This window comes from Acomys minous, assembly GCF_964271855.1.
Source record: "Acomys minous genome assembly, chromosome: 12".
NCBI classification, from domain to species: domain Eukaryota; kingdom Metazoa; phylum Chordata; class Mammalia; order Rodentia; family Muridae; genus Acomys; species Acomys minous.
Window position 1 is genome coordinate 98,445,208 of NC_140493.1, and position 27,996 is coordinate 98,473,203.

Consider the following 27,996-nt stretch of genomic DNA (forward strand, 5'->3'; position numbering starts at 1 on the left):
CTAACACACACAAATAGTCTATACAAAGCCACTTGGCAATGTCACAAAACCTCAGAGCTGCCAATTGCTATAGAAGTTCAGATCCACTGATTTTAAATTTTAGCTCCAAAACAAAATGAGATCTGAGTAAGAGACAATTAAAAAAACTTAAGGAGATGTTTGAATTTGTGACACTGAATGAAATTATATGGTATCTGAGATTTGCTTCAAAATAGTCTAGGGTCATAGCTAGAGAGATGGCTCAATGCTTAAGAGCACTTTACGCTCTCGTGGGGACTGGGTTTTGCTCCCAGCACCCATGTGGCAGCCCACAATCAGCTGTCATTTCACCTTTAGGGGAGCCAACACTCTATGCTGGCCTCTGTGGGTGCCAGGCAGTACATGGTGTACATACATCATAAAAACACTCACACACATAAGGAAGAAACCCTTAAAAAGTGATCTGGGTATTGAAGAACACAGATTGAAATTTTGCTGAGCCGGGCAGTGGTGGCACAGGCCTTTAATCCCAGCACTCGGGAGGCAGAGGCAGGCGGATCGCTGTGAGTTCGAGGCCAGCCTGGTCTACAAAGTGAGTCCAGGACAGCCAGGGCTACACAGAGAAACCCTGTCTCGAAAAACAAACAAACAAACAAAAAAAGAAAAAAAAAAAAGAAAGAAAGAAATTTTGCTGAAACTGGAGGACGGTTAGAGGAGCGCTCTGCAGCATTTAGCCTACTTTTATGTCCATTAGGAATCCCCAAATATAAAGTTTAACAGTTAGATCATAGCTGGGGCTAGAAAGATGGCTGAGTAGTTAAGAGCACTTTCTACTCTCTCAGAGACCTGAGGTTGGTTCCTAGCATCCACACTGTATCTCAAAACTCTCTATAATTCCAGTTCCAGGGGATCTGACATCCTCTTCTGAACTGCACAGGTACCAGGCACATATGTGGTGCACAGGCATACATGCAGGCAAAACATTCACACATATAATATAAAAAACCTAATTTTTAAAAAAGATTTATTTATTTATTATGTATACAGTACTCTGCCTGCATATATTCCTTCAGGCCAGAAGAGGGCATCATGTTACATTATAGATGGTTGTGAGCCACCATGTGGTTGCTGGGAATTGAACTCAGGACCTCTGGAAGAGCAGTTAGTGTTCTTAACCTCTGAGCCATCTCTCCAGCCCAAAGATCTAAGGAATTCATATAGTAGAATGTTATAGTCATTATAATTTTATGTGTTTTTTAAAGCAAGATATAACATTGTATATATAACTCTATCCCAATTATACTATTATTTATATGAAAACATTTAAAATGTGACTGTAAATTTTAATTGTCAACTAAGACACATGCCTGGGTGGGTCTATGAGAGCAATTCCAGAAAGGAAAGCCAGGAGAAAAGGTCTTTCTCTCAGCATGGGCAGCACCCCCCGACAGGTGGGCCGAGTTAGAGCGGTCTGGGAGAAGCAGTCTTGCCTGGCGGCCTTTGCTTCTTGCTGGTAAGAACATCTATCCCATTCTGTTGTTGCTGCCATCCATCACCGGCATCAGAACCCAGCCTTCAAAGTCTTCCACTGTGGACTAAGACCAAGGGCTCTCTAGGAAACCTTCCAGGTCTTCAGTGTAGACTGGCTGCCAAGGCAACCCAATTTTGTACACTGAGCAGCTACTGGCTTTAGTGTGCTACTGCTGGACCACCCAGCCTGTGTCGTGTGAGCTGTTCTGCTGCATCTCCTTTACAACACACATAGTTTATTAACACAAATGTCAATCAGTTCGTCTTGGTTATAGGCTACAGATCATTTGTTTTGCTCTTTGTCCTTTCAACCTTTGCAGAATCTGGAAGACATTAGGATTTTGGTGGGAAAAAAAGACCCAGGTAACGCTGGGCGTGGTGGCGCAGAGGCAGGTGGATCGCTGTGAGTTCAAGGCCAGCCTGGTCTACAAAGCGAGTCCAGGACAGCTAAGGCTACACAGAGAGACCCTGTCTCGAAAAACAACAACAACAACAACAACAACAAAAGACTCAGGTACCTGGAAGAACTGGAGCTGCTTCTCCAGGCTCCAGAAGAACGGGTGTTTGAGCACGTGCTTTGCAGAGGGCCGCTGCTGGGGATCCATTGCAATCATTTTCTCTATCAACTCACGAGCAATGACGTCCTCTGGAAAGGAAGAAAGTAAACAACTAATTATTTCCAACCTATAACCAAATGAAACATCAGAAACCTTAAAAATCTGAGTGTCTTACATTTGTGTATGTGTTGTTATGTGTGTGAGTCTGTTTGTGTGTGTGCATGCACGTGGAGGTCAGAGGTTTATACCAAATGCCCTCCCTAGCTGCTTTCCATCTTATGTTTGCTGAGATGAGAGTCTCTCACTGAACTTGGGACTCACCAATTCACCGATTGCCTGCCCAGCAAGACCCAAGGATCCTCCTGCTTCTGCCTCTCCAGTACTGAGGCTACAGATGCATGGCACCAGCCTTTTTTTTTTTTTTTAATTTTTTTTAAAGCTGGGTGCTGAGGACCCAGACCTAAGTTCTCAAGTTTCTGTGGTAAGCACTTTACCGACTGAGCCATCTCCCAAGCCCTGCATGCCCTTTGATATGAGATTCTGCTACATGAATTGATTCTGATAAAATGATGAAGAAGTCACACCAAACTTTATTTGATAACATATTTTCACTATGTGGTTTGTGAAAAGTAGTGTCTAAAAATATCCAAAAACAGAGGCTTATGTGTTAAAATGATGCTAGGACTAGATGTCCAAGGTAAGGCACGACGGGCTTGTAACACCAGTGCTCAGGAAGCTGGGGCAGGGAGACCAGGATTTTGAGACCAGCCTGAGTTACATAGGAAGACTTAAGCTAGGCTGGGCTACACAAGGAGACCTGACTCATCAAACAAACAAACAAACCAAAACGATGAAGTTGAAAAATGAGCCTGCTGCAAATGTGTGATTTAATCTCCATCCTCACTCCCACCCGGAGCCCAGCAGCTCAGGCTCACCTGGAACTCCCTGTGACTCCCAGGCTGGTCTCAGATTTAAGATTCTCTTGCTTCGGCATCCTAAGGGCTAGGATTACAGGTATGTTCCCCTACCTGTAGCCTTAACTCTGCCTCTTAAAACAAAACATTTGTGCATAGGGGAGGGCATTTATGTGTGACATAGCACACATGTGGAGGTCGCAGGACAAGTTGTAGGTTGTTGGTTCTCTCCCTGTACCGTGTGGGGTGGGGCCCAGGGATTGAACTCTGGTCATCGGGCTTGCAGGCAAGTGCCTCTAGCCACTGAGCATTCTTACCAACCCTTTTAACTACATCTTTTTGTTGTTGTGTAGTCTTGGCTGTCCTGGAACTCACTATGTTGATCAGGCTGGCCACAAATTAACTCATTTTAATCTTTTCACACAGCAGCACTGAGGTGCTGTGATCTAATGTAATCTAGCAAATTTCCCAGTCAAGAAGTAGTATATGTTGTATCCAAGTCAGCAGAGCAGGGCAGACCCTGTCTACCTGTGCTGGACACAGACTATGCCTTGTAACCGTGGCCCTCATACAACAGAATCCAGTTTTCAGAGCACAAGTCCTCCATATGCCAGTAAGACCCTCTGATCACAAGGTAGGAAAGAGCAGTCTCCAGAGGGTGTCTTCCCTAGGGCAGTGCCTCAGTACTCCAAGGATGATCTTAGCCAGCCTCTGTCAGCTCCATATGCTTTAGCATTTCCTGAGGCTGTCCAGAAAGGCAGTATAGAGGAAGGTATTACCACACAGACCACCTGCTCACCGTGCTTGTCTGAGTGAAAGCAGTCAAGGCTACAGGCGCCCAGGAGGATGTTGGCCTGTCGCTGCAAGGACTTGCCAAAAGGATGGTTGCCCTCAGTGATGACATAGTAAAAGACACAGCCTGCAGAGAAGATGTCCACTGTGTAGGTCTGGAAGAAACACAAAGTGGGAGGCCTCAGACAGCTGTCACTTTACTTACAGCCCTCGCTTCCCTTCAGCCCCTTCTGAAGGGTATCTGATAAGTGACTCATAAACGTGAATTGCCCAGAACAACCCTGTAGTGCTGCCGTAGTGTCCTGACTTATGTCAAGGTCATGGACTTGCAGGCTAACAGCCTGGGATGCTGGCTCTGCCAGGTGCTCCATCACAAATCAGGGTACATCCTGCCATCACACTGGTCCTTGACAGTGACTTGTACTCTTTTCTTGCCTGAAACATTTCTACAAAGTTGTTTTGTTTTTCTTTTCTTTTCTTTCTTTGAGACAGGGTTTAATAGCTCTACCTGTCCTGGACTCGCTCCGTAGACCAAGCTGGCTTCAAACTCACAGAGATCCGGCTGCCTCCCCCCCCCCCCCTGCTAAGTTCTGGAATTAAAACCACCATGACCGGCTAGTTGTTTTATTTTTCAAGACAGGGTTTCTTACCAGGCTGGCCTTGAACTCTGATATCCACCTGCCTCTTTCTCTTGGATCTAATCAAGCCTCTAGACTTAATTTCTAGCATACAGAGATTACAAAGAACAGAGAGCTCTGAAGCAATGCCATGAGGAGACAAGCAAGCAGCCTAGAATAGGGCATCCAAGGACTTCTCAAGAGTAAGCATCAGAGAACAAAAAAGGCAGGGAGGCTGCTGGGAACTTAGAGGTCCAGCCAAATTCAGCACTTGATGGAGTCCTGGGATACAAAACTAGTTTAAGACTTGGGGGCTGCTGGGGGATGTGAGCATGGACTGGGCATATTAGAAATAGGATGGGGAAAGTGCTGACTGTTTAGGTCTGACAGTGAGATGGTGGGAGAAGGCCCTACTCTTAGGAACAAGTGCTGCAGGCTTTTAGGGGTGAAGGACTAAGATACCTGCTCCTTATACACAAATGGTTCAGCCACAGGTAATAATGAAGACAAGACATAATGTAGATTTCTACGTTATGTATTAACAGTGACTCTGGGTGGTCCTAACATTCTTTCAATTTCAAGATGAAGTTAAACAAATGAAAACTGGAGGGCTGCTCATCTTAGACAAAAACTGACTCTCCAGGTTCCCAAAGGAAAAAGGGTTGGGAAGAAGACAACTGTTCACATCTGTCTTTCTCAGACATGAAACTGTCCTCGCTAAAGAGATATCATTCTGTGATCACATATGCCTGGCCCCCAAACCTTGAAATATAATTGGCAGGTGCTGTGGTTTTCTTTAAAAATAATCCCATTTACTTACAGGGTTCTCCTTGCAGTCTTCACTCAGCATCTCTGGGGCAATCCAGCCTTCAGTGCCAGGTACCCCCGAACGGCGGCTGAAACTGTGCCTGCCCACTGCCAGCTTCTTGCAGAGGCCAAAATCAGAGATCATGGCCTTGATCCTGCCGTGTGCGTTGGGCATGGAGAGGAGAATGTTGTGGGGCTTCAGGTCCCTGTGAACTAGGAGGGAAGTCCAGATTCATCCAACACTTACCATGAGTGACCTGAGCTTCCTACAAGAGGTTGTGGGTCTTGTCAGACTCCTATATACCCACTGTGAGCTTCAAAATGTCCAGTTTTCAGTTTCCTAAGGCTCTCCCTCCCTCCCACACAACCTGTCAAGAGACCACTTACATACCCCTTCCTCTTGGGAAGGCCAGGTAGCTGCCCCACCTAGGCCTTCAGCCCGGCAGAGGGGATCTTCTTACCAATGTTGAGAGAATGCAGGTGTGCCAGGCCTGAAGTGGTCTGCTGAAGCAAGGTGATGGGCTCTAGGCCAAGGTGGGCAAAGTCCTTCTGCTCCACATACTGTAAGAGGCACAGTGCCAAGGTCACAGTATAGAACCTTCAGGACTCCTTGGCATGTCCTATCATTTTTTTTTAATCCCATTTTACTGACAATGTTCTTGGTCAAACCCCTATTTTCCAACAGACCTCCTAAAGTCACAAGCTGACTTAGCACATAAACAAAAGTCTAGTTTACTAATTTACAATGAGAAAGATACTAAGGCAGTGCACTCAGGCTCACTGCCGTGGATATGCAAGCCTACAGGAGAATCCAAACAACACCTCCATGACCAGGGATGAGAAAAACCTATTAGGTTTCCTAGAAGAAAGAGAGCAACAGATATGCCCATTGCAACCCGTCTGCCCAGGAACGCTGAGTGGACTACTCCACAAAAACTGGGGGCTTAGTGGTTGAGAGCACTGACTGCTCTTTCAGAAGGTGTGGGTTCAATTCCTAGCACCCACGTGGCAGCTCACAGCTGACGGTAACTCCTGTTCCAGGGGATCCAACATCCTCACATAGATATACAGTCAAACACCAATGTACATAAAATAAAAATAAACAAACTTAAAAACAAACAAACAAATGTATTTAAAAAACAAAACAAAAAAACTAGGGTGATAAAAATGCTCTGCATCTGTGGCTGGTGGACATATATACACACCAAACTGTACCTTTAAGATGAGCAGAAGTTACTGAACTGTAACTTCAATAAAATTAATAAAGCAAACTTTAAAAACAGCCAGTGGCTTCTTCCTGAACACATGCGAGCTGGTGGGAGACGAGGCTGCGACGGCCACTGCCAAGCTGCCCCTGGCCCCAGGTCCTAGAGAGCCAGCCAGACCCACCTCTTGCAGGGTGGCTGCACACAGCTCAATGGCAATGTACTGGAACTGCCGGTCCTTCTCTGTGCAGAAGTAGCGGATCACATTTGGGTGCTCGTCTGATTCTCGAAGCAGCTGGACCTCACGGTCTGCAAAGCTGAAGCACTCAGGGAGGATCCTCTTCACAGCCACGTCACGGCTGTCAAACATGCCTCTGCAACACAAGAAGTAGCTGGGCTTTGGTGAGTGCACACGGGGCTGTAGAGATGAGATGGCTTCTCCAAGATGCCCGAGTTCCTCCTTCTAGTCTCAGCTACCTCAGCTTCAAGGCTCAGAGACCACGGCCAACCATCAGCAACCCACAGTTACCAGTTCTCTTTTAGTGTGTGTCCTGACTAGCTTCAAGTCAAGTTGAAACAAACTAGAGTCATTTAGGAAGAGAGATTCTCAACTGAGAAAACATCTCCGTAAGATTTGCCTGTAGGCAATTCTGTACTACATTTTCTGCACTGGTGACCAATGGGGGAAGGCCCAGCCCATTCTGAGTGGTACCACCCCCGGGCAGGCGGGCCTGGGGTATAAAAAAGGCAGGCTGAGCAAGCCCTGAGGAGGGAGCCAGTAAGCAGCACTTCTCTGTGACTTCTACTTCAGTTCCTGCCTTCAGTTCCTGTCCTGACTTCCTTTAGTGGACTATGATACGGAAGTAAGTAAAATAAGCCCCTTCCTCCCCGAGTTGCTTTTGGTCATGGTATTTTATCATAGCAACAGAAACTCTTGTTGTTGTTGTTGTTTTGTTTTTCAAGACAGGGTTTCTATTGTAGTCCTGGCTGTCCTGGACTCACTTTGTAGACGAGACTGGCCTCAAACTCACAAAGATCTGCCTGTCTCTGCCTCCTGAGTGTTGGGATTAAAGGTGTGTACCACCATGCTCCATGCAACAGAAACTCTTAAGATAGTGTGGGAGCTCACTGGAGGCAAGGCTCATGTGCCTGGATCATCACTTTAACCTGCTATGCCCTAGGAACCTGGCACTTAGAACTTCAATGGGACAAGTGCTCACACAGCTGGGAGACTCGGCCACCCCACTTACTTGTATACAATTGTGCCCTCAGCTCCATGGCCCAGGACATCTTTGGGGCAAAATGAAATTTTCCCAACAATCACCATTCTTGTTTCCTCATCTGGGAAAAAATAGGAAAAAGAAGAGGTCATTTTAAACAGACATTACTTAAAGCACTCTGAGGGTAAAAGGGCTTCCTGATTTCTCAGTCAGACTTGGTATTTAGGAAGTCTACATTCCCAGACTCCTGACAGGATAGAGCTGGCTAGGTCCAATGCTCATTAATGCTCAGGGCCTCAGCCTCTTCCCCAGCATTTTGCTGCCTGCTCTTATATGCTATTTCTACTTTTACATTATTTTATTTGGGAAAGTTTTAACCTTTCCAAAGAAAAGAATTCTCTGTAGAGTCTCATATTTAGTTAACGATGAACAAAACCCAAAAAAGGTCCACCTCAAAGATCCATAGCTAAAGCGTCCCACTGTAGTGAGACAAGTAAGTGAAGAGCTGCTTGGAAGCGGCGGCTCTGGGCCCCGGCGCAGTCTGAGGCAGCCCTCCAGGCTGTGGACCCCACAACTGGCTAAGCCCACTCCCCAAGAGGAAAGTGGGTCCGTGCTTCACTTTGGAATGTTGCCAGTGGCTGGTCTCAGGATTCACTTAAGCCAGAGGGTAAAGTTCACAGCTCTGTAGAGGAAAGATGGAGGAACAAGAGCCTCAAACAAGATAGCATAGCTGGGCGTGGTGGCGCACGCCTGTAATCCCAGCACTCAGAGAGGCAGAGGCAGGCAGACCTCTGAGTTTAATCCCAGCCTGGTCTACAAAGTGAGTCCAGGAAGCCAAGGATACACAGAGAAACCCTGTCTTGAAAAACCAAAAACAAACAAACAAACAACAACAAAAACAAAAACAAAAAGTAGAAGACAGCATGAATAGGGTAGAAGCCCCCATCCCAGAAACCTATAGGTGGGAGGAAGCCAGAGGAGAACACGGTGAGCCCTCAGGAGTCTTAGAAGGACACGGTACTCTGTTCCAGGTGATGTTCAAAGATGCCGTGGGAACCGTTTTTACCCTCATCCTCCTGCTCCAGGGAGGGGCTGGTGCCAGCCTTGGAGGCAGAGCTGCTGGAGTGGTTGGAGGCTCTGGGGGATGGGCTGGGGCTGCTGGTGCCTGAGCTCTCTGAGCAGAGACCAGATGAATCCAGGAAGTCAGGGTCCTGGGTAAGGTCTCCGGGTGAGTGGAAGGGCAGTTGCTGTTGCTGAAGGAGCTGAATTTTCTCCAGTTCCTTCTGGAACTGCTGGTGCTGGAGCTGGCGCTGCTGGTGTATGCTCTGTGAAAAGAAACCTATATCCAGGACACTGTAGCTGGGAAACACATCACAGGGAGAGGAGGCCAACAAGGAAGGCAGACTTTATTTGAACTTCAAGTCACAAGCCAGAGAGAAGCCATAGCAAGGCAGAATTGATTCAGTAATCTTCCTCTTCTCCAGGAGGGGGCTGGCCACCAGGAGGAGACCTGAAGGCATCCTGCACTAGAAAGAGGGCTCAGCCAAGGGGAGAAGTTTCCATTTAATCTTAGAAATTAGTGACTCTTAAGGACATCTGAGAGTTGTAAAAGTGAAACCAAACTGAAAGAATGGTTAGAGGTGCCATGGAGGTCTGGTGGGTAGAGGGAAAGCTCTGGCTCACAATGGCTGTACCTCAACAGAGGTTAGAACAGTAGCCTGAAGTCTAGAAGGCAGGCTGGAAGCTGTGGTCCAGAATGAGGCAGTATGGGGCTGACCCATGGTCCCTCGGAAAGCTCTGCTCCACCATCATGAGACAGTGGTCTGCAATTATTCTTGCGTGGGCACGGGAGGTGGACTGAAGGGGAGTTTGCTAGCTCTTTTTTAACCTAGGGTCAAAGTTCGGGTGTGCCATCTACTAGCTGAGTACCCCTAGAAGGCAGGTAGCCTCCCTTCTTCTGTGGACAAAGAATAAATAATAATGACCTCACAGGACTGTGCGAGGTTAAAAACATTAGGTAATGGTCCATTGCCCACAGGAAGGAAGGCATACAAAGTCTCTATCTTCCCTACCAGATGGCTGTGAGCTGCCTGTGCTCTGAGGAGACAACTCCACAGGCTTGAATAACTTGCTGAATGAACTACTGTCTTACCTGTCAGATAAATCATTGTTTTGACTTAGCTGCAATTAGAAAGTGAGAGGAATCACCACAGCCCTTTACACTTTAGCTGATCTCAGAGGTAGTGTGTAAAGGAGCAGACTGTCATCTGTTATTTTTCCTTTTAAAAAACAAAATACAATTAACTATTTAAAATTATCTTAGGCGAGGTTATCCAACAGATTTTATACTCTTTCTTGAAAAACAGTTTAGTTAGAAAACTGTCTTTTTATGAGAAGTTAGAAGTTAGTATCTCTAATGATGTTTTTGAAATAAGCAAATATTTCTTTTTTTCCTTTTTCCTTTTCTTTCTTTCGTTTTTTCCCCCCTTTTTCTTTTTTCTTTTTTTTCTTTTGAGACAAGGTCTCACTGCTTTTGAATTTGCTTTGTAGACCAGGCTAGCCTCAAATTTCAAGTGCTACAATTAAAGGCATGCAACATCATGTGTGGCTCAAATATTGACTCTTAAATAGGAAACACACTGGCCCCCACTGAAATCCAGTGGCTGACAGAAAGGCACCAGAACACGAAGGACAATGAAAAGGGTCAAACCTTACCAGGGGGTAAGTGATGATGAAGGCCACCCATCCAACCAGCAGGAAGGTGCTCAGGATGATAGTAGCCATGTCCTTGAGCATGGAGTCCATGGGGGCCTCAGGCTTGGCGGGGGCATGGGCCAGCTTCTCTTCTACATCCTGAGACATGGTGGTCGGTGTGTTTTCTGAAGTCTGGCCAACTAGGTTGATAACCTTGTATGGAAGAGATTTGCTAAATGCCTAGCCAGATACAGATGAAGTTGGCACCCAAGTCTATTTAAAATATAGAACTATACTGAAAGTTTCTTTCCTAGTCCATCAAAAGTCTGATGGACTAGGTAACTGTTGCCACCTTCTAAGCAACTGCTGTGAGAAACTATACAATTCTGCAGTGATGCTACCATCATTCACACAGAGATTTCTGAACAGTATATTTGGAAATATCTTTAGACCCTGATATTCCTTGAAAATTTTCCATGATAAATTTCAACAATAAATCTCCTCTGATTTGCTATTTAAGGAAAACTGTAAAACCACCTAAGTCAACTGTAGAAAAAAGTCTAGTGAAAAGTTGGTTATCAATTTGATACCTTTTCACACTAAAAATTAAAGCTAGCTGGTGCACGCAAAAGGTCCTGGGTTTAATCCCCACACAACAAACAAATCACAAAAACAGAAGGCTGTACAAGGATGAAGAGCTGAGTTCAAATCTCAAGAACCCACATAAAAAGTGTATGTGTGTGAGGAGCTGTAACCCCATCAGTGGGAAGAGGTGGAGACGGGAGGATCACTGGAGCTCCTGGTCATGAGTTTCTCTCTAGATCAGTGAGAGATTCTGCCTCAAGGGAATAAGGTGGCGAGTGAGAGTAGAACACCCAAAATCTTCTAGCCTCCTTACACTTATGCATGCTCCCCATACTGTAACACACACACACACACACACACATACATACACACACACACACACACACACACACCAACAAAAACCAAGAAGGCTTGCTGGGCGTGGTGGTGCACGCCTTTAATCCCAGTACTGGGAGGCAGAGGCTGGTGGATCACTGTGAGTTCGAGGCCAGCCTGGTCTACAAAGCGAGTCCAGGACAGCCAAGGCTACACAGAGAAATTGACTCAAAAAAGAATAAATTTTATTCTTGAATATAATAAAAATACTAATTTCAAGAATAAACTTCCTCAATTTTATTATTTTTTCAAAGTTACAGAAAAGTAACAGATGTTGTTATTAAATGCTCATAAAAAAAATGGTTATAGAAGCTCTAAATTAAATCAGATAAGCATGTAACTTCCCTCCAAGTTCCTCAGAATCTCAGAGATTTCCTGGAACAGTTTAGAAAATACATTGATCTATACTCAAACAACTAGTGTTTCCTGTTTGTCTACCAAAGCTAACACACAGCTTCCTGGCCTTGAACACTGGGCTTTCCACATGCTTACCTCACTACACTCTCTCCTACCATCTGTCAGCTTTTGGTGGCCTCCTCTCCCCTTCCAGTAGTGGGTATCTGAGTCCATCCAGGTACACACCGCTCTTGGTCATGCCTCCCTTGTGGTGTGTCCCACAGTGCACAGGGAGTGTGGCTCATAGGTAGGTAGCATGTGGTTGAGAAATGTGCACAATTTCTCAGTGACAGGGAGAACATTTATTTAGATATTAAGTGTTCAAGAGTGTTTAAAAAGACACCTATGGGCTGAAGAGATGGTTCAGTGGGTAAATTAAGCTACTGCTGTTGCAGAAGATCTGATTTTGGTTTCCATCACGCATATCAGGCAGCTCACAACCACCTGTAACTCCAGCTCTGGCCTCTGTGACCTGACAATATGAGTCTGACCTCTAGGTAAAAGGAAAAAACAATTTCTGCAAGTTGTCTTGACTTTCACACCTGAAGTATGGCACTTATGTGTATACACACACACACACACACACACACACACACACACACATTTTATAAGAACATTTTAAAGACACTCTTGCTCAAGATCAGATAGTTAAATATAAAATTTTGGACTATGGCTACCTCTGGGTATTAGATTAATTATATTCTCTTATTTTCTTCTTTACAGTTTTGTAAGTATGCAATAATGAACATACAGGACTTTAATAAGATCTTAGAGCAATGCAGCTGAGGATCCTGTTTTAGAAATCAGCCCATTTCTCCAATACCATAGGTGATAAACAAGAGACTCTGTGCCCTGGACCTAAAAGACCATGATATTTCTCTGCTTTTAAATAAAACCTAAAGCCAGCCATAACAGTGAATGCCTTTAATCCTAGCACTGGGGAGAGAGAAAGCAGGTAGATCTGTGAGTCTGAGGCCAGCCTGGTCTACACAGTGAGTTCCAGCAGTACTGTATAATGAGACCCTTTCTTGAAAAAGCAAAATCTCCTAAGTGACTTGTTAGACCACAGACCACCCACAACAGTAGCTCTCTTCCAGCCCTGCCCAAGTCTAGGACACGTCTCTATCATCCCCCCCCACTTGGTGGGCTACAGGAGTTCAGGCCTGAGCAGCTAGCTCACCAAGGCCTTCAGAAACCTCCAAGTCCCATGCAGGCCAGGACAAAAGTCTCCCCAACCCTCTGTATCTGACCAGGAACAGCCAATAGGACGTACCAGCAGACGGAGGTAAGGTAACAAGTCTGAGTGCTTGGGGGCTTTTGACTGAAGCCTCCAGCTTCTGCTCAGAGGCCTTTCCACTCCACCCTTCTCTGGCTTCAGGACAAGGCATGTTAGAGAACGGCTATGTGAAGAGCCCCACTACGCAGCTCCCTCGTGCTGCCCCAGCAGGGGTGCGCCAGCTGAGGCCCTGAGCTAGTGCCCTCAACACCTGTTAGGAAAAGCCAGGAAATCACTTCCCCACTCACTTCCTCAAAGCTCCTTTTTTCTGAATCAGCAGGAATCACATTTTCTCGATGTTTGGGCAGGTTGTTGGGAAATCTCTCCAGCATTTTGGTAGATGCAGACAGAGGAGTTTCATGGTGTCCTACAAAAGGAGACAAATTTTAATGAGAACAGTTTCTAGGCAGTGGTAGCTCTCAACACAAAATTTTAGTAACTCTCTATCTGCTGAGGGGGTCTTTCCTATATAACGTGATCCCAGGAAAGGCAGCTACTAGAGAGTTAGTACAAAAACCCTCCCATGCCCCACAAGACAGAATTTCTCTGTTAATAGTCCTGGCTGTCCTGAAACCTTGTAGACCAGGCTGGCCTCAAATTTATAGAGATCTACCTGCCTTTGCCTCCGGGTGCTGGAATGAAAGGCGTGCACCACCACTGCCAAGCTCGAAAACAGAAATTTTTACAGGATGTGATAGCACTCACTTTTAATCTCAGCTCTTGGGAAGCAGAGATAGGCGGATCTCTGAGCCTTCAAGAGCAACCTGATCCACATACTGAGTTCCAAGACAGCCAGAACTGCATAGTAAACTCAGTCTCCAAACAACAAGCACACACCTCAAAAACCCTCCCTGCCCCCAATAGAAACTTTAGGGCTGGAGAGATGGTTCAGTCAGTAAAGTGTTTGCGAAAGCATAAGGTTCAGTCCTCAGGACCATGTAAGGAAAGTTGGTGACATGTGAGTAATCCAATGGGGAGATGGAGACAAAGTGATCCCTGGTTCTTGCTGCCTAGCTAGCCTAACTCAGTCAGTGAATTCCAGGCCACTGAAAGATTCTGTCTCAAAAAGCAAGGTGAATAGTGCCAAAGGAATGAAACCTGAATTGTCCCCTAGTCTCCATATGAATGTGTGCAAGCACACCTGCACATACATGCATGGGTACACATGTGAAACACAAATTTTAAAATAAAACAAGTTTTGCCAGGTGGTGGTGGTGCATGCCTTTAATCCCGGTACTTGGAAGGCAGAGGTAGGCGGATAGCTGTAAGTTCGAGGCCAGCCTGGTCTACAAAGCGAGTCCAGGACAGTCAAGGTTACACAGAGAAACCCTGTCTCGAAAAACCAAAAAAAATAAAAAATAAATAAATAAAAAATAAAACAAGTTTTATTAGTTGATGGCATAAGACAGTCTTCTGCTTCTCTTTTTTAATGATTTACTTTTATTATTAATTACATACGCGTGTGGGTGTGTGTGCAGTACCCAAGGACAGGGGACAGATTTCCCTGAAGCTGGAATTACAGGTGGTTGTGAACCACTTGACATGGGTGCTGGGAACCAAACTTGGGTCCTATGCAAAAGCAGTATGTACTCTTAACTTTTGAACCTCATCTCTAGCCCAATATTCTGATTCTTTTGTAAATAACAAAACTCTGTCCTTGTCATGGCAGGTCTCAGGATGTTTGGGTATGTTGTAAAGCAAGGCTTGTGTGGGTACATGTGTTCAACTCAGGAAACAGTGTGATGCTTCAATTACAGGTCATCAAGTCCCTTCACTGCTTTTCTAGCAGCACAGTCTCGGAAGGCTACCAAGCTCCTTCTGCAGGTGTCAGCTGCGCAGGGCGAGCTCCGCTCCTCTTCCTAGCTACACCTGAGCTTCCATCTAGCTGGAGTAACTGTGAGACTATTAGAGAAACTAGGCTCTGGCTGGACAGGGTGGGTGCAGAGTGATGCACACTCACTTGCTCACTGCTCTGTACACTCTATTTCATGACTGCCTGGCCTTCAGCACACCTCCATTCCATACCTAGTGTGTGCAATAAAAAAACAAGGTAACTAAAATAAGGAACTGGAGTTTTGTATCAAAATCTGTTTAGCTTTAAATCAAATGGTTCTATACACCGGCTAGAAAAGCTCCATCAGTTTCACTCCTTTTGGTTCTTTCACTGGGATCAGCTCTTAGCTTGATCCAGGCTTTTCACTCTATATTATTTCTTTTCCTCTTCACTGAAACTGGAGCAAAATATTTCAACTAGCTGGGCGTGGTGGCGCACGTCTTTAATCCCAGTACTTGGGAGGCAGAGGAAGGTGGATCCCTGTGAGTTCAAGGCCAGCCTGGTCTACAATTAGAGTCAAGGACAGCCAAGGCTACACAGAGAAACCCTGTCTCAAAAAAGCAAAAAACAAAATAAAACCAAACAAAACCAACAACAACAAAATATTTCAGCTGGTTTGGTGGGCCAGTGAACCCAGGGTCCTCCCATCTCTGTCTCCCTATACCAAGCCTTTTTGTTTATTTGCTTGCTTGCTTGTTTCTCTGTGTGGCCCAGGCTGTCCTGGAACTCTCTGAGACCCATGCCTGCCTCTGCCTCCCATGCTGGGATTAAAGGCGTGCACCACCACTGCCTTGCTCCCCTGGGTTTTTATACTGGCTCATAGTCTCACATAGGAAGCACTTACCCACTGGTTCATCCATTTCCTCAGCTCTCACTCCATCATCTCTCCAATACTGTTTGATACCTATTCGAGACTATCTGTACCAAGGCAAAACTGACAGGACCTAGACAGAGCTTGCATCTCTTGGTCTGGAAAGTCCCTCATTAATCTCTCATCTGACCGCAATCTTTTCAGGTTTTCTCTACCACGGTGTGACATGGTTCTTTAAGGAAAACCCACTTTTGTTCTGAGCTGTCACAGTTTCTCTTGTCTACCATGGCAAGCTGAGGTATGCTTTGCTCTACAAAAGGGTTTTCCTACATGTGGCTGCCTATGTCAGAACTCTGAATCAGTCTTGGTGGTGGACATGGGAATCTGATTGTGAGTAGCAATAGGTCACCAAGGCCAACCAGCAAGAGATCAATGGCCAGGAGAAATGAGGGTTTCCTTCCACAGGCCACCCTGCATTACAATGTCCTGTCTATCCCATCCCCTGATGCCTAAGTTTTACTGTTAAGACTCCTATGTGTCTGTGAGGCTGTCTACCAAAGACTACTGGAGAAGTCAGATTCCTTGTAAACAAGCTCCTGTTGAAGGACATTCAGTAATATCCCACTGCATACACAGAACCAACCCTTCTGCAAGCCAAGGTTCTCAGACATTTTTACATAAATAGCACCCAATCTTTGTGAACTATCTGTCTTTGAGCAAACAGGCAGACACTGGAGCAAAAGGTACAGCGCCAGCTTCTGTCTGGATCTCCCGAACTGGGTCTCCAATGGCAGTTCATGCCTCTTTGACAAAGCACTAGGTGATGCTGAACATCAGGTCAAGGCCACTGCTGGGGGGGTGGGGGGGGGGGACATACACGACTACAAAGACTAAAAACAACAACAACAGACCCATCTTTTGAGTTAAGTAGGTCTATTTTGTCTTCAAGAGGATTGTGAAGGTAGGCTGTCTTACAGTCTGCCACAAGAATCAAAGCCCACACCTTGACTTTAACAGTGCAACCAGTGGCCCTGGCTGTGCGTTCCCACTGCCTTGTTCTAAACTGTCCGCTATGGAGGTAAAGGGGGCCTCAGAATGGTGAGAGCCTCCCTTAGCTACCTCTTGGAACTTCTTCAGGCTTCCTAGATGTCTTACTCTGACAATTTAGATCTCATTTTCCAGTTCTGCCATGGAGACTTCTCACAGTTATAAGCACAGGGGAAGCAGAAACTGAGCGATCTGAGGGTAGCCTGAGCAATGCATGAGATTCTGTCTCACAATAATATGAAACACACCATAAAATTAGACCGAGAAAAAGAAATTCCCCTAGGACCATTCTGTGATGGTCCAGGAGCTGCTCAGATTCCTCGTGGCTATTGATTCTGGTTTCTCCTCAGATTGCATAAATCTTCTGCCTTCACTTCACAGCTGTCAATCACCATGGGTCTTCATACTTGTCCTGCCCAGCCTCTTAACCACATTCACTCCTATTCCATAAGAACAGCCTTGGTGTTCTTGGTTACAGAGTAGAGATAACAAGGGCATTCACCTCACATGGTCATTGTGAGGGGCAGGGAACAGACATTCTGGACCTAAAAATTATACCAAGCATTTGAATCTTGAAACACTAGCGAAACTGGTTTTGAGACCTAATTTGGTAACCAGGAATTCTGTAACTCCTTGGAAATAAAAATGCCCCAAGTGTAAACTATCTTGAAATAGACAGAGCACACAATGCATTCAGAATGAAGAGCCACTCAGCATGTTGACCAGCAGGAGGCAGCATGTTACCACGCAGCAAAAAGCAGCTCTTACCTATGAGAAGCCAGTAATTCCTTAAGTAGTTCAGCTTGTTCTTCCCTTTGAGCCCAGGGTCAAACTTGAGGTCTGTGCTGGGAGTGATCACACACTCTCCTTTGTCTCCAATGGTGACGCCATCTGTCTGGGGACCTTCCAGCAAAGGAAGAGTGCTGCCTCTGGGCTGTGGAGATGGGGTGCGGCTGAGCTGGAGGGCTTTCAGAAGAGTTTCCCTAGGTCCTGCAGCACATCCCTCAACCACTGTCCGCTCAACAATCATTGACAGCCAAAGCATGACACCAAGGCCCTGGGGCCAGGCAAGGGACACTCTACTGAAACCTTTTCAGATTTTTTGCTTGAGACAAAACTCAAACAGCCCAGGCCAGACTTGAATTCCAGATCCTCCTGTCTCTTCCTCACAAGTGCTGGGATCACAGGCATGTACTATCATGGCCCTTTTCAGATTATTACGTTTAGGTAGAGAACCAGGAAGAACATGCATTATAGAACTCCAGGAAGCTACTATTATAAATTATGTGAAACCACATGAGAATCTATATGGAAAAGAATGAGAGGATATGCACTAGTCAGAGATGATGCAACTGACAGTGTGCAATAAACTCCAGACACTGATGAGCTGACAGAGGCAGGAGTGCCCGCCCCCCCAGCCTCAGCAGCCAGCCAGCTCACCAGGCAGGCAGACAACATACCAACAAGCAGCCCAGGCACTACGTCAGGAACGTAATGTCCAAGGCACTCAGTGAGCGTGCTCAAAGCAGGCCGGAGAAGCATGCAGAGGTCACAGAGGATGGAAGGGATTTAGTAGAGGAGTGGAAGTGAGAGACCAGCAATAGTGGCTCAGAAGAAAGGACAGGGAGGTTTGAGGGATTGTGGAGAAGATGTGTTTGTCTGGACCATGCAACTCCCCCAAACTAGCGGAGTGGTATACGGACATGGTAGGACTAACTTGAAGAAAGCCTGAGGATTAGAGCTGAACACAAAAGCCACGGGGAGTGGGTGGGTGGGTGGGTGGGTGGGGCTAGGGGGTAAGTGTTTCCTGCTTTAGGAAGTTGCTGTCAACATCATGCTTTCAAAGTAAACTCTGGATGTGCAGCTGTTCATGATTCTTTCAGCTTTGCATTTCCTTTAAACCAGAGGTTTACATATAACTCAAGGTCACTTTTTGCTAAAAAGGAGTAAAAGCAGTTAAGAAATTGTATGTTTGGGTTCCAAAGTTGACTCACCACAACAGCAACCCCCTCGTGCACCATTGAGGGAGAGGCGTAGAGGCTGGTGGAGTACTTCCCAACATACAGAGTAGGCCTGGGGGAAACGGAAACATACATTCTGAAGTCATTTCATGTCCAAGCCTCACGACCTGTGGCCTTTCGGATATCAGAACCATAGACTCAAGCATTACATGCAGTTCCCACAGAGAAATCAGCAAGGTGGCAGGGATACTGCAGGGAGATGGGACAGGACGACGTCAGGCCCCAGCGTCACCTGTCACCTACAGAATGTGAAGCCTCACTTCCCACACCTGCAAAGTACCAGGACTGGACTAGACTGAGTCCAGCCCAGCCTGAGGAAAGGGCTGTGTTGATGACCAGCAGGAGACTGAGTACTCAGCACCCACTGCTGGCTTCTCAAGTGACCCTGACCCTCTGAGAACCACCACCCTCAGCATCACCATGTTGCCAAGGGTTTTTTGAGGACTCCAAGGGCTCAGCAGAGGAACAGGGAGGGAGGTGCTCTATCCAGATGCTGAGAGCAAAAGGGAGGCACAAGACACATAAGGCAGGAGGGTGGTGCACACTGTAATCCCAGTGGCATGTTCTGGGCCAGCCTAGGCTCATGAGACCCTGTCTCAAATAAAGAAAACAAACAAACAAGAAAAAAGGGGGACAACTCCAATCCAAACTGAGTGACATTTCCTGGTAATCTGCTCCTACCTGAGACACAGAGTGCTGTCTAGTACCAGCATGGAGACAGCGGGAGCTCTACCTACAGGACCCTTCTGATTACTACTGTCAGGGGCCTTGGATCAGTCATCTATGAAATAATTACAAAATAATCCAAATTTCTTTTCAGCGAAGTCCTTCCACCTAAATGGTGTTTCACTCTAGACAATACTTCCACATATATAATCAAATTTCACCTTCCCCACAAATCTATAAAGTAGAAAGATTGAGGCCTAGCCTGTTGAGTGACTGATGGGCTTTTAACGGGTAGGGATGAAGAATGCAAACTGCTAAGTCTTGGCCACATAAACTGTAACACTTTTTTCCCCCTGATTGTTGAGTATGAAATCTAAAAAAAAATTAAAATATATAGTCTTATACTATAATCTCCCACTGATTTTTTCTTTCTTTCTTTTTCTTTTTTTTTTTTTTTTTTTGAGACAGGGTTTCTCTGTGTAGCCCTAGATGCCATGGAACTCTCTCTGTAGACCAGGTTAACCTCGAACTCAGAGATCCATCTGCTTCTGCCTACCAGAGTGCTGGGATTAAAGACGTGCACCACCACGCTCAACTCAAAACAAGGCAGTGTTGACTCTTGATGTTCTATATGACCTCAGAGATGTCTGCCTACCTGACTTCCTCCAGTATAGGGTACATTACACTGCAACAGTTCTAGAATGCCAGGCTTTGTAGCCCGATTTGTCCCAACTTCTACTCACGTCAGTTTGCTCTTGGCCTCTGTCTCCTTGGGGAATGGATACTTCCACTTGGTGATTCGCCCCACTTCCCCAGACATGAAGGTCAAGTAGCGCAGAGTCTCCACAGCAACGTTGATGTGCACCACCTTTCTCAGGCCCTCCCGCTGCCAGACGTAGAAGGCCACCACAGGAGAGGCATAGTTTTGGATCCACAAGACATCCCCAGATTCACTGTCCACAGTTACCACCAGTCCATCGCCATTGGACACAAAGTGGGACATCTCTAAAGGCCAAACAAAGCATGTCAACCACATTCTGCAACCATGTCCTCTATTTTCTTGGCAAGTTGCAGTCGTTTCATTAAAGAGGAGACTTTGGGCTATCCTCGGGTCACAAGAGTTCACTGGTTTCCAATGAACTCTTCAGTATCAAGACACTGAGAGATGCCTGGCTAAAAGGCTTGTTTTCCCACCTTCCTGCTGTTTTTTTTTTTTTAAACAATTATTCTATCCAATAAGTGAGAATAAATGCTGAGGGGAAAGGAGCTAATGCAAGTGCCTGCAAAGCTGAGATTTTATAGCAATTATTTAAACCTATAGCTCAAACTGAAACTCAGACACATGAGTATTTGACCCCACAAAGGGGCATTCAGAGACAAAGTATATGAGGTCCTGATCCAGGAAGAATAGTCAAGCTTTCAGCCACCAGGGCTCAGATAATAAACTTAGGTGCACAGTTACCATCTAAGTTGCAGAATGTTAAAACTAGAGAAGTTATTAGGGTACCAGGCTGGCCTTGCACTCACAGAGACCATCTGCCTGCCTCTGGTGCCAAGATGAAAAGGTCTACCATGCCTGGCCTGGCAAGGTTTTTAAGATTTATTTATGAGTACAAGTTAGTATGTGTGTGTGTCTACAGATATGTATGTATGTATGTATGTGTGTACCGCGTGTGTGTGGTATCCATGGAAGCTAGAAGAAGGCACTCATCTCCTGGAACTGGCGTTATATGCAGTTACGAGCCATCATACCCTGAACCTGGGTGCTCTGCAAGAGCAACAAGCGCCCTGAGCCATCTCTTCAGCCCCTAGAGGGCCTTCTTGACCGGGTTATTGATGCCACACGCTGATGTTTAATTCTATTGGCACTGGCAGTGGTAAGTTCCTTCTATGATACACAGGGACTCAAAACGTGTGTCTTCCCTTCTCTCTGGCTAAAGCCATCACCACAAGCCCATGAAAAATCCAGAATTTAGTGATGAAGGGTTACTTTAAAAAAAAAAAGTCCTGCTTTCTGGAGAGATGATTCTATATGTGCAAGGTGCCAGCCCAACTTCGTGAGCGTCCTCTTATCAGAGGCACTTACTGTAGTCCATGTCATCCTCAGGCAGTGAGGCTGCGTAGTCAAAGTAGGTGGCATTCCAGCGGAGCTCTCGGGTCTTGGTGTCATACATGGTGATGGTGTATTCTAGAGACACAGACCAACTGGTTACTATGGAGGAGCTGTAGAACCTACTAAGGTGTTATATAGTTACAACAAGAAATTTTTCACTAAACTGCATCAAGACTGTCCACGTGGAAAGGGAAAGACCATGTGGAGGACTAAAGTCCCCGACACAGGAGTGAACCTGACTGAGTCATCCTACCCCTTGCTCTGCTCTGAAACCCACAGCTCACTGAATCATTAGTCATGCAATGGCTGCTTTTAGCCACTAAATTTTGTGGTTATTACAGAGTAATACACAAGTGATAGATATTAGAAATGGATACCCTAAGCCACGTAGTAGTGGCACATGCCTTTATTCCTGCTGCTCAGAAGGCAGAGGCAGGTGGATCCTGAGTTTGAGGACAGCTTGGTCTATAGAGTGACCAGGACAGCCAGGGCTACACAGAGAAACCCTGTCTCCAAAAGCCAAAAACAAAAACAAAAATAAAAAGGAAAAAAAGAAAGAAAGAACTGGGTACCTAGAAATGGCATGGTACCATAACAAAAACCTAAAACATGAGGCACTGACTTTGGGACTGGGGGGTGAAAGGTGGACAAAGTGACAAGAGAAGTGGAGACGACATCAAAGAACAGTGACGGGAGCTGGGAGTGGTGACGCACTGGGGGCAGAGGCCGGCGGGTCTCTGTGAGTTTGAGGCCAGCGTGGTCTACAAAGAGAGTTCCAGGACAGCCAGAAATATTACACAGAGAAAATTTGTCTTAAAAACAAAACAAAACAAACAAAAAAGAGCAGCGAGGAAACCACTAAGGGAAGCTGAAAAGAGGTAGCCTAGTTTTGAGCTTATACAGTAGACACAATTAGTAAGGCTACTGCTTGCAGTAACTTGGAAGACAGAAAAGGCACCTACTGACTAGATTCAAGGCAGCAGGCAGAAAGCCCTGAGTGGCTTTCCTATCTGTGTGTGGCATGCTATCATACAATGAGATCAGAAAGAAACTGCCCCAGTTTCAAGCAGAATACAGAGGAAAGAGAGTTCAGGACGGACTCTACCCAGCTGAAAAGACTCATTAGAAAAAAAAAAAAAAGGTGGGGCTGGAGAGATCGCTCAATAGTTAAGAGCACTAGCTGATCTTCTAGAGGTCCTGAGTTCAATTCCCAGCAGCCATATATTGGTTTACAACCATCTGTAATGGGATCTGATGCCTTCTTGTAGTGTGCATGAAGACAGAGCACTCATGTACATGAAGTACATGAAACATATAAATAATCTTGAGTGGGGCGTGGTGGCCTGTGCCTGTAATCCCAGCACTCAGGAAGGCAGAGGCAGGCAGACCTGAGAGTTCGAGGCCAGCCTGGTCTACCAAGTGAGTTCAGGACAGCCATGGCTACACAGAGAAACTCTGTCTCAAAAAAACCTGGAGAGTAGGGGGAGAGGAACTTCAGAGTTACCAGTAGGAGGGGAAAAGTTTCAGGTCAAGGTTAAAATCAAATTCAGGAGAGTCTATAAAAACCCTTCTTACCATTCTTAGAGACCTCAGGAAGATTTAGAACGGTACCTTTGAGGCTCTCTGCTAGCTAGAGTCATAAGAATGCTGGCTCATGGCACTTTTACATTCTCAAGTGGACATTTGTGGTATAGCCTTTATTTAATGGACTGACCGTAATTTGACACATGGGAAACCCACCAAGTTTTTAAAGAAGTAAGATTAGAACAATAGCCAGCTAATAAAAGGGGGTGGGCTCCAGACTTCCTACTTTTAATAAGGAGCAGATTGAGAAAGCTACCAAAAATAAAAACAAAAAACCCAAAAAACAAAAAACTCAAATCATATATTAATTTTTCTTTAAGGTGCATGTGTGCCTGACTATAAGTCTGAGCACTACATGCCTACAGTGCCATGGAGGCCAGAAGAAAACGTCCAGGACTGGAGTTACAGACAGCTGTAAGCACCACACGGGTGTTAGGATTGAAACTAGGTCCTCTTAACTGCTGAGCCATCTCTCCAGTTCCTAACTGGCCATTTCTAATGAAAAAGGAACCATTTCTCTCAAACGATAGAACCAAAAGCCACTGAAAACACAGTAGGGAACCAATGTCTGGGGGGTGAAACTGGGTCCTACAAGGAATATTTTCTGTATGCCAAGGAAGAATCTCAAAAAACACGCCTGGCTGGATTTCAGAATTACTAAGGATTAGCATCCTTCCCTTTTTTGCTAGTTTCTCCATCAATGCTCAGGAGTAAGCACAGGACCCTATAGATGCTAGGCAATCATTCCACCACTGAGCCACATGCGCTACCTCTGCCCTTCCCTTTTTGAATGGGAGCGTTCATTACAGCCACCCTGTTTCATCACTGTACATCAAGCAGATGAAGGGAAAGGCTTAAGAGAAAGAACCCCTCCGCCCTACCCCTCTCATTTGTTAAGATAGACAGGGCTTCACACAGCCCAGGCTGGCCTTGCACTCCTCATCCTCTTGCCTTTATCTCCCGCATGTTGGGATTACAGGTATGCGCCACCATGCTCGGTGAAAACTTGTCTCGTTAATTCATAGTCTCCAGATCAGAGGATCCTCATCTGCTGTCGTGCCTGATGCAGATGCCAAGACACCGGGTTTTTGAGACCAAAGCTATGATTGGATTTTGGTATCTTGGAAGGAGGCGAACATAGTTTGTATGTGGGAGAGTTGCACTACTATAGCCAGAGGGAAGACTGTGTAAGAATGGCTGAACAGGGGACCATTACCACTTCTTTCCTGTATATGCAAGCCACTTCTGTCAAGGGGCTGACCCTTTGTCTCCACTCTTGGCTCTGGACCTGTATAATATCCTGCTTTGATCAAATGACTGAAGCAGAAGTAAGCTGTATGAGGCATTCTAACATCCACTTTTACAAAGAAGGAACCTGTCAGGAAGTACAGGTTAGGTTATCCATGTGGATGCATGGGGGAAGTTTACATGGAGCTGCACCAAGAGTGCAGACATGAGTCATCCCAGCATCAAGAGTAGAGATCTGTGTGTGGAGCCCTTCCTGAATTCCTTAGTAAAAGAATCACGAACAATAAAATGGCCATTACTTAAAGGCTTTGGGTTAGGCGGCTTACTAGTGGCAATACATAATGGAAACACTGGCTTTATGGACTAAGCACACACATTCCAACCAAAGCCAGAGCACGTCCAGACTCCTTCCAACCCCCAATTCTACCGGAGACCCACACAGCTTTTATACCTGCATGAAGCTAAGAACCACTGTAAGGCTTTACTCGATAGGAAAGGGAGCAGACACTGAATAGTCCCAACAGCTGAAGGGGAGGCCATCTGGTTTTTAAAGGGGAGGATGGCTGCTGTAACAGGCTTGTCCACCGTTACATGCGTCCCCAGAACAGGAGAGTGGAATGTAGTGTTCCTGAACAAGCTGGGAGCTTGAAGGCTAGAAAAACAGCTTCCCAGAGCATGGAGCTTGTGAGCAGAGATGTAGAAGGGAGAGGACATTTACTTGCCAGACAGGCAAAACTAGGCATAACTGGTAGCGAGAGCCACTCCACTGTGAGTCCTTCCGAAGAGCACCGCCATGGCGAGAGCTGTAGGTAGTGCACCGTTTGAAACACTTCAAGAAGGGAAATAAAGCAGCTTTATGACGGAGTTCTGTGGGTCACATGGCCTGGGTCTGATGGGTCTGAGAAATCTGGCTGCTTGAAAAGGACAACTCTGGCCACTTTTTGGAGAACAAATCCAATAGCAGAGGCCAGTGGAGGAGCTTTGTCCCATCCACTCTAGAAACAAGCAGGTTGTACAACAAGGCTTATTTCTTACCTGTCCGTCCAAGATATAGAAGGGAAGTTGATGGACAGAGACTATCTGCAAATGCTGATGACAAGGTTTGCTGCTTCTCGCCAGTCAGTAGGTCAATAACATACCAAATGTCCTGCTTCTTACCTGGAATGTTAGTGGATACACTGTTAGCATGCACCCCAAGTAGAAATAAACAGCATTACCAAAGTACCACTTTTAACCTCTAGAGACCCTCTCTGTGCTAGAGGACAGGCCTGAAATCCCAGGGATATTAGACATGTTTCTATAGTGTTCTAGAAGTGACTAAGTGGTAATGTGAACATAATACGTCCTTGGCCCACTGAGACTTATACTAATTTAATAACCTAAACTTAAAACGTAAAAATTTCTCTAAACCTTATAATTTAAATATAGTATGAAAAAAGTTCGCTGAACTTTCAAGTTGGATTTTATTGCTTTGAGAAACTATCTTAAATATGAAAAATGTTGCCTGTCTTTTTCCCACGAATGAGGATCTATATAAACACAAGCAAAGCAAGGGACTCACCTCCTGGTAACGATTCATATTCCTCAACACCCCTACCAATTAGCCTACATGTGAAGCAGCACTTAACTATAATTAGCTAGTACCTATGACTGGTCAGCAGAGTTCTGTAACCTGATGCTAATGAGGCTAAAGTTATCTCAACCTTTGTCTCTAGCCAGTAAGCTAGAGGTTGTATGTATCCCTTGTGTTGCTCAGCTGACTGAATATGAACAGGCAGACTGCAGACTGCACAATAACATATACACTTTTTGGAAAACATATAGCATACGTGTCTACGGTATAGACACAAGCATCTTGATTTGAAGGTCAACACAGTCACTGTAATGTATTCATTTCTATTCTGTAAGCCATGCCTCTGATTGTTTATGTCTTCCTATTTTATTTTATTTTTAAGATGTATTTATTTATTATGTATACAGTGTACATCTGCAGGCCAGAAAAGGGCACCAGATCATTCTAGATGATTGTGAGCCACCATGTGGTTGCTGGGAATTGAACTCAGGACCCCTGGAAGAGCAGACGGTGTTCTTAACCTCTGCGCCATCTCTCCAGCCCCCGTGTCTTCCTAGTCTAATAGTTGTTTCCTACATTCAAGTTCCCATGGAAGCAGAAGATGGAGAAGCCAGAGAAGGCCGCAGGAAAGTAGAATCTGTTAAAGCTACACTTAGCCGTAACAGATGTTAACATAGCAGTTCCACACATGCAAGACCTGTTTGTGGACCCTAACTGTTCTCAACAATAAGGTCTTCATATAAAAAAGGTCTGAAGACAGAGATTAAATTACACCAATTAAAGCCTGGTGTGGTGGCTCATACCTTTAATCCCAGCACTCGGGAGGCAGAGGCAGGCGGATCGCTGTGAGTTCAAGGCCAGCCTGGTCTACAAAGTGAGTCCAGGACAGCCAAAGCTACACAGAGAGACCCTGTCTCAAAAAACCAAAATACATACATACACACATACCAAATAACTATGACCATGAATGCCTTCCATCTATGTTACCTTAAGGTTACTTCAAGGACCACTGTATAATCTACCCACAGCTCCAGTGAATGGATTCAGTAACTATCATGTTCATAAATATCCTCATGAGTTCTAAGTCACAGAGAAACCCTGTCTCAAAAGAACAGAACAAATCAAAAGACATGGCATAAAGATGGGGAAACACAATATCCTATGTTGACCAGAGATGATGAATTGCTGACAAAAGCTGGAAGGCCACAGGGCGCAATGACACAGTCAGAAGACGGTCATATAGGCCCAGGGCATGGCCCAGAGGGGAGAAGGTTTGCTGGTCGTTTCCTCTAAATCCCTAGGCTAGAAGTTCCTCATTCTGAAAGGCTCCTGCAAGGAAGCAGAGCTCGGTTGTCCCTAGAAAAAACTTGAAAACCAGCCTGCATTTGAGACTTAGAAATATACATAGAGCTCCTGAGGCATGAATAGGCAATAAGCACTTTCAGTTCCTCAAAAAGAAGGCTGCTATATAAACACAGGCTATTTATTATTGCTACTAGAATTTCAAGATAAATACAGTTCTCTTTTGTGCTACAAATGCATTTTTATTGACATTTTGGCAGCAATGTGCTGAAGAAAAGCAGGTGAGCTGATGCTTTGAAAGCTGTGACCCCATAGGTATGAAGGCAGCTTATCAGGTAAGCTGCTAAGTGCTGCTGCTACCAAATATTCTGATAGCAGGAAATACTAAGAAAGCCCTATAATTAATAGGCAGGGCCTTGCTTCCTTTTCCTTGGCTCAGACTATTGTATTCACTTTAAATTTTATCCATTTGCAGTTAGGTATGTTGCAATCGTGAAATAACAGCAGTAGGCCAACCCAGCGGCTAAAAGCTTGTTAAATGAGTGCCCATATTAATGGTGTCAATTTTTCCTTAGATGAGGAGAGCTTTTTCTTAATTGGCCAAATGATCCTGGCATGAACAGCACCACAGCACAACTGAGGCAAGGAGAGGCTTTTCTCAAAGATTTTAAAAAGGGTGAAAACAGCGTGCTCTCTTAACCAAAAATCCTCAGATTTCAGGACTCACTGTCCAGATAACCAAGTTTTCAGTGTTGAGAATGGGACTCTTACCCATGTAGAGGATTCCGTCTGAACTTCGGCACGGGGAGGCCTGAACCAACTCTGGGATGGTAAAGGGAAGTTTCTTTAA

General features: G+C 45.4%; 1 protein-coding gene across 3 annotated transcripts in view; it reads right to left on the reverse strand.

The window, feature by feature from the left end:
* The window catches only part of ERN1 (endoplasmic reticulum to nucleus signaling 1), a 92,170-nt gene that overhangs the window by 7,666 nt on the left and 56,508 nt on the right, over window positions 1-27,996 (reverse strand). For all 3 annotated transcript variants that reach the window (XR_014772901.1, XM_084748506.1, XM_084748507.1), the window contains exons 5-19: window positions 27,918-27,990; window positions 25,307-25,429; window positions 21,413-21,514; window positions 20,070-20,331; window positions 18,634-18,712; window positions 17,408-17,573; window positions 13,196-13,314; window positions 10,337-10,528; window positions 8,688-8,946; window positions 7,652-7,742; window positions 6,586-6,775; window positions 5,658-5,757; window positions 5,210-5,409; window positions 3,780-3,927; window positions 2,028-2,155 (exon numbers count right to left, since the gene is read on the reverse strand). Coding sequence is in view for 2 of the 3 variants with exons in the window: in XM_084748506.1 (XP_084604632.1) it covers window positions 2,028-2,155; window positions 3,780-3,927; window positions 5,210-5,409; window positions 5,658-5,757; window positions 6,586-6,775; window positions 7,652-7,742; window positions 8,688-8,946; window positions 10,337-10,528; window positions 13,196-13,314; window positions 17,408-17,573; window positions 18,634-18,712; window positions 20,070-20,331; window positions 21,413-21,514; window positions 25,307-25,429; window positions 27,918-27,990 (2,232 nt within the window). In the remaining variant the exon portion in view is untranslated. The remainder of the gene's footprint in view (window positions 1-2,027; window positions 2,156-3,779; window positions 3,928-5,209; window positions 5,410-5,657; window positions 5,758-6,585; window positions 6,776-7,651; window positions 7,743-8,687; window positions 8,947-10,336; window positions 10,529-13,195; window positions 13,315-17,407; window positions 17,574-18,633; window positions 18,713-20,069; window positions 20,332-21,412; window positions 21,515-25,306; window positions 25,430-27,917; window positions 27,991-27,996) is intronic.